The sequence below is a fragment of the Carlito syrichta genome, unplaced genomic scaffold, assembly GCF_000164805.1.
Source record: "Carlito syrichta isolate Samal-C Ts95f unplaced genomic scaffold, Tarsius_syrichta-2.0.1 Scaffold302078, whole genome shotgun sequence".
NCBI classification, from domain to species: domain Eukaryota; kingdom Metazoa; phylum Chordata; class Mammalia; order Primates; family Tarsiidae; genus Carlito; species Carlito syrichta.
The window spans coordinates 269,623-275,622 of NW_007246174.1; the positions used below are offsets into that span (position 1 = coordinate 269,623).

At 37.7% G+C, this 6,000-nt stretch overlaps 1 protein-coding gene across 1 annotated transcript in view; it reads left to right on the top strand.

Annotated features, from left to right (window-relative positions):
- Positions 1 to 3,405, top strand: part of ANKRD12 (ankyrin repeat domain 12) — a gene marked incomplete at its 3' end in the record, with an annotated part of 133,411 nt that extends 130,006 nt beyond the window's left edge. Inside the window, exons 10-11 of the mRNA XM_008056012.1 lie at positions 232 to 330; positions 3,262 to 3,405. Of these exons, the coding sequence (XP_008054203.1) occupies positions 232 to 330; positions 3,262 to 3,405 (243 nt within the window). The remainder of the gene's footprint in view (positions 1 to 231; positions 331 to 3,261) is intronic.
- Positions 3,406 to 6,000: the final 2,595 nt, after the last annotated feature.

Consider the following 6,000-nt stretch of genomic DNA (forward strand, 5'->3'; position numbering starts at 1 on the left):
TGCTCTTTGAAATTTGCTGTGGCCTCCGAATAAAAATATTTAAGCTTGCAGGAATACTCTCCTATGTTTCAAACAAAATTGAAAAGTAACATCCAGTTGTATAATTGATACTATATTATTTAATTCACAGAATATTAGAATTGATTTAAGCACTGAAAAGATGTACTTTTAAAAGAATAGCCCACTATTGTAAAAGAAACCTGATGTTTTTAACTATTTTTTTTCAATTAGATTACACCACCGCCTTCACTGTCAGATCCACTTAAAGAACTTTTTCGGCAACAGGAAGTTGTAAGAATGAAACTACGTTTGCAACACAGTATTGAAAGGGTAAGAGGTATTTAAATTTACACTTACACTAAAAAATAACTGTATTTTAACAATATTTAGAATCATTTTGGGAAATGGTTTGATTTTTTTCTTGTGCTAATTCAGTTTTTGGAGTTTTTTTTGCGGGGGGTAGTTGTTGTTGTTTTGGAGTTGGAGTTTCACTCTGTCACCCAGGCTGGAATACAGAGACACACTCATGACTCACTACAGCCTCGACCTCCTGGGCTCAGGCAGTCCTTCCACCTCAGCCTCCTGAGTAGCTAGGATTAAAGGTGCACACCACCACACCTGGCTAATCTTTAAATTTTTTGTAGAGACAAGGTCTCACTGTGTTGCCTAGGCTGATCTTGAACTCCTATGCTCAAACTGTCCTCTTGCCTTGGCCTTCCAAAGTGCTGGATTACAGGTGTGAGTCACCATGCCTAGCCTGTGCTTATCCAATTACATGGAGAATTTTTAAGCCTATTTTAGGATAGTTGCTGTCATAATAGAATTCATGTTGAAGATATTTTTAATATATAAAAGTCTCTAATAATTTTTTATCTCTAAGACCATAGCAGTGGATTTGTCGTGGGACATTTGGATTTCCCCATTGTGAAATCAGTTGCTTGGTACCCACTATTTTAGGGCTAAAGGACAAAATACTTACAGAGGTTGTTCTTATTTGACCTGCGAGGTCTCCTTAGTATCTGGTTTCCCAGTGGTTGGTCTTGTCATGAAATGACAGGGAAAAAAACCTATCTAGCTATTTATAGAAATCATAGAAGGCATTTCACTTGGAATCACAAAAATATATGACTTTCTTAATCCTTTGGGAGGGTCAGGGACCTCTGAAAATGTGGTATAAGCTATGATCCTTCTTTGCAGAGATACAAACATATTCATATGCAAACAAGATCTTGTATGTAATTTATTTGATTCATACATGATCCATTGCCCTGGCAGAGTTCTCTGCCTTTCTGTATTGTGTACCCCTGTAACAGTGTGGGAAATTTGGAACCTCTTCTTGGAAGGTTTTCAGTGAATAAAATAAAATTCATAGGATTCATAACTGTATGGTTGAGTGACTCTGCATCTCAAATAATTAGAAGTTTTGGACCCCACTTAATGCATTAAGGCAGGATTTTATTGTGATTGTCAGAGGTTTGCAAGTAGATGGCATCGATGTAAAGTACGTTTATTTCTATGAAAATATTTATTATAAAAGAGAAGCTGCCACCACAAGGAGATACCACTTCATACCGCTATAATAAAAAAGACAGACATAACAAGTATTGGCTAGAATGTGAAGAAATTGGAACCATAACATTGCTGGTGGGAAACAGTTTGGCACTTCCTCAACAAGTTAAAGATAATTGCTCTATGACCGAGGATCCCATTCCTAATTATTTTCCGAAGAGAAATGAAAACATGCACCCAGACAAAAACTTGAGTGTGCATGTTTATAGCAACATTTTTTTATATTATCCCAAAAGTGAAAACAACACATAGGAAAGGCAAGAATTACCTCTACCGTGTTAAACACATTCACGACTGGCAAATTTTTCGCCTTCCTAATCCTGAGAGTGAGTAAAAATTAAAAAAATCTGAACCTGGTTGCCTCAGACTTCTGAACCTGGTTGCCTCAGACTTCTGTTGTTAAGCACAAATGAAACGGTCTTTTCTAAATTGTCACCTTTTTCCCAACGTGTCTGAAAATTGTAGACATATCCAGTATTTGCCTCAACACACCACTCTAACATTCTATACTTTGTATTTTTATTTGTATTATAAACCCAAAAGACAGTCTTCCACGATGAGGTAAATTCACATTAGCAGCAACCAGGAACAGAATTTGGAATGCCGTAAATTCATGTCATTGGTCGCGAATAAGTTAAGGTCTCCATCTGGGCTTGAGAATTAAATTGTCAAAGATAAATTAGCAAGAGGAAAATGTACAGATTTATTTAATATAAGTTTACATGACACGGGGGCCGTCATAAGGAAATGGGAAACCAAAGAAGTGACAAAATCTAAATTTTTTTTATGATAGGTTGAAGAAAGAAAGGCAATTGTGGAAAATTAACTAAAATATATGGGGAGGCTCACAGAAGACGAAAGTTACTCTAATAAGTGCTGTTTGTACAGGCAGGCCTTGACTTCCTGTCTCTGGTGATAAAAATATTTCTTTCCTTCTAGTACGGGAAGGGCATCTTTCACATGGGAGTTTGATCTCCTCCTTTCAGGAAGAAAAGGGGAGGTCAGCACTCTTGCACCTGCTGCATTTCAAGTGCCTTTAGCTCAAAATAATCCTTATGCTAAAGTGGCATATTTTGGGGGTGGCATCTTCTATTTCCCTTCAAACCCAAATGTCCATCAACTGGTGAATGATAAATAAAATGAAATATATCCATGCAGTGGAATGTTATTCAGCCATAAAATAGAATTAAAGTATTATGCATGCAACAACATGGATAAACTTTGAAATCATGCTAAGTGAATGAAGCTAGTCATGAAAGGCCCCCTATTGTATGGTTTCATTCACCATTAATGTTCGGGTTAGTAATTCATAGAGCCAGAAGACAGATTAGTTGTTGCCAGGAGATAGAGGAAGGGGAGGATGGAGAGTGACTGTTAATGGGTACAGGATTTCTTTTGGAGTGATGAAAATGTTCTAGAATTAGTGATGGTGAAACATCTTGATAGATACGCTAAAAGCCACTATTGTTTACCACTGTACTTTAAAATCTAATTTTTTAAAAGCTGCCAGTTTGGGAAAGAACATTTATTTATACTTTAGAAACACTAGACGTTCTCACATTTCTCAACCCTAATATTAAGTTTTAAAAAGCTACTCTGAGGTTCATGTTTGTTAGCATATAAGTTATTTTACCATATTTCAAAAACAATTTGTTGAAGAATTCATTTTTTTAAAATTCTTTGTTCAACTAGGAAAAACTTATTGTATCCAATGAGCAGGAAGTTCTACGCGTTCATTACAGAGCTGCAAGAACACTGGCAAATCAAACACTGCCATTTAGTGCTTGTACTGTTTTGCTGGATGCAGAAGTATACAATGTACCATTGGACTCTCAGGTAAAATGTTTGATTAATGTAGAATGAACCCTCTCAAAAGTACAAGTTGGTTATTTTTAGAATAGATTTTCATGGAAGAAATTTGAATTCAACGATCATTAAAGTTCAAAGGACAAAAGCAATGCTTTCAGGCCAAAGAACTTCCAGATCAGCTAGTCCTTCAATTTCTGAAATGCACAGATAATCACAAAACACATATGTGTTTAGGATAGTGCTTTTACAGGTAACGTGTAATTTGTTTCTAAAGTGAATGTCTCTATATTTAGTTCTCACCTTCAAACAACTGGCACACTACTGTGTGCTGAAAAATAGTGCGGGTAGGTAGCAAGCACCTCTAGGTTGTGATGTTGCTAAAATCGAGTCAGACTCCTGTTTCGGCCTTCAGTGTTGGTTAGATACATTAACTGTGGCTCCTGTTTCTGGCCTTCAGTGTTGGTTAGATACATTAACTGTGGCTCCTGTTTCGGCCTTCAGTGTTGGTTAGATACATTAACTGGGAGCAAATTCTTTCTTTCTTCTTTTTTTAGAAAGCACAATTTATTGAGAGGACAGAAAGTTCCCACAATGGGAGGGGACCTGAAGAGGTTGCCCTGGAGCAATATTTTTTATGGAGTTTACTGCCACATATAAATGACATGAATTCTGAACCTACTGCATCAGTTGTCAGAATTTTTTTATGCCTCATAAACCAGAATGAATTCATTAGTCAGAAGCAAAGGATTATAATGATTAAAATTCAAAAAATAAACACAGTGAAGAATTGTCACCCCAAAACAGAAAATACTGTTTTAAAGCAGACAGACCAGTAACACAAATAATAATAGGGAATGTTACAGAGAAAGATTCTTAGAATCCTCTGGGCTTTACTTTTCTCATCTATAAAAAGTGGAGATTGAACTAGGCCAGTAGATTTTAAACTTTAAGGCACCAACTTTTATTTGAGATGAATATGTTCACAGATACCTGAAGAGGCTATTTAGAATGAATAATTGGGCCAGGTGTGGTGGTTCATGCCCCCAGCACATTGGGAGGATGAGGCAGGAGGATTGCTTGAGCTCAGGAGTTCAAGACCATCCTAGGCAACATAGCAAGACCTCACTCATCTCTGCAAAAAAAAATTAGCCGGGTGTGGTGGTGCATGTCCCTGATTTCAACTACTCAGGAGGCTGAGGCAGAAGGATCACCTGGTGCCAGGAGGTAGAGGCTGCAATGAGCTGTGATCCCAATTCTGCACTTCATCTTGAGCAACAGAGTGGACCCCAGTTCAATAAAAATAATAATAATAATTGGATCTTAAGAAATAATCATGTGACTGAGGAAATAGACACTGGAGAGGCCACTAAAGGACTCTAGAACTTTTAAATGTAAAGATTTCAAAGGGTCGGGCACAGTGGCTCATGCCTGTAATCCCAGCACTTTGGGAGGCTGAAGCAGGAGGATTGCTTGAGCCCACAAGTTCAAGACCAGCCTAGGCAAAATAGTGAGACCTTGTCTCTACAAAAGATCAAAAGATTAGCTGAGTGTAGTGGCGCGCAGCAGCGCGCAGCTGTAGATCCAGCTACTCAGGAGACTGAGGCGGAAGGATTGTCTGAGCCTACGAGGTAGAGGCTGCAGTGAGCCATGAGTGTGCCACTGCACTCTATCCTGGGTGACAGAGTGAGACCCCTAACTAAAAAAGTAAAAGATTTTAAAGGGAAGAATGAATGATTTTTAATAACTGAAAGTAACAGTTTAACTGTGTTCCTAGAGGGTGAACTAGACAATGTGATGTCTCTCTGAGGTCTTTTAAAGTTTTGAGCAGTTATAGAGTAATGAAATAAATTTTAGAGCAGTATAAATGGAGATTTGTAGTCAAGCTACAAGGAGAAGTCTCTTGAAGAGTTCTAGTTCAGAATGAGTGAGTAAATGCACATACCTGTTTATTTCTTCTTTCTCACAAAACTCACTGAAATGGCAAAAGACATAAAAATAATATTCACAGCAGAGCTGGAAATTGAGGTGGGGAACTACTAAATCAGAACATTAAAAAATTTCTGATAAGATACAAAATAGATAAAAAACATGTTGGACCTGGATGCGGAGGCTCACAGCTGTAATTCCAGCATGTTGAGAGGTCAAAGAGGGAGGATTGCTTGAAGCTAGGAGTTTGAGACCAGCCTGGGCAGCCTAGCAAGACCCTGCCTCTTTAAAAAAAACAAAAAATAAAAACTTATTGGTCATGAAATACACTAGAGTTGAGGAATGCCGATCCTCATGTGGGTTAAAAAGAGAATTTAAAAAATAGGGCCACTGTTGGCTTATTTATTTTAAAGCACTGAAAAACTTTATCTTGAGGAAAAAAATGTTTTCATATGTAGTTGAAGCTACTTTACATTTCATTTTCTTATCTTTCTACCGAAGACATGGCTTTTTTGTTCTCTCCTAAAAGTGAACAGTATCATTTTTTAAATTTTTATTTTTTATCTTTGGAGAAACAGTGTCCCACTAAGTTACCCAGGCAACTTATAGCTCACTTCAGCCTCAGTCTCCTGGCCTCAAGTGGCCCGCCTGCCTCGACCCCTTAAAGTACTGGGATTGCAAGTGTTAGCCACCATG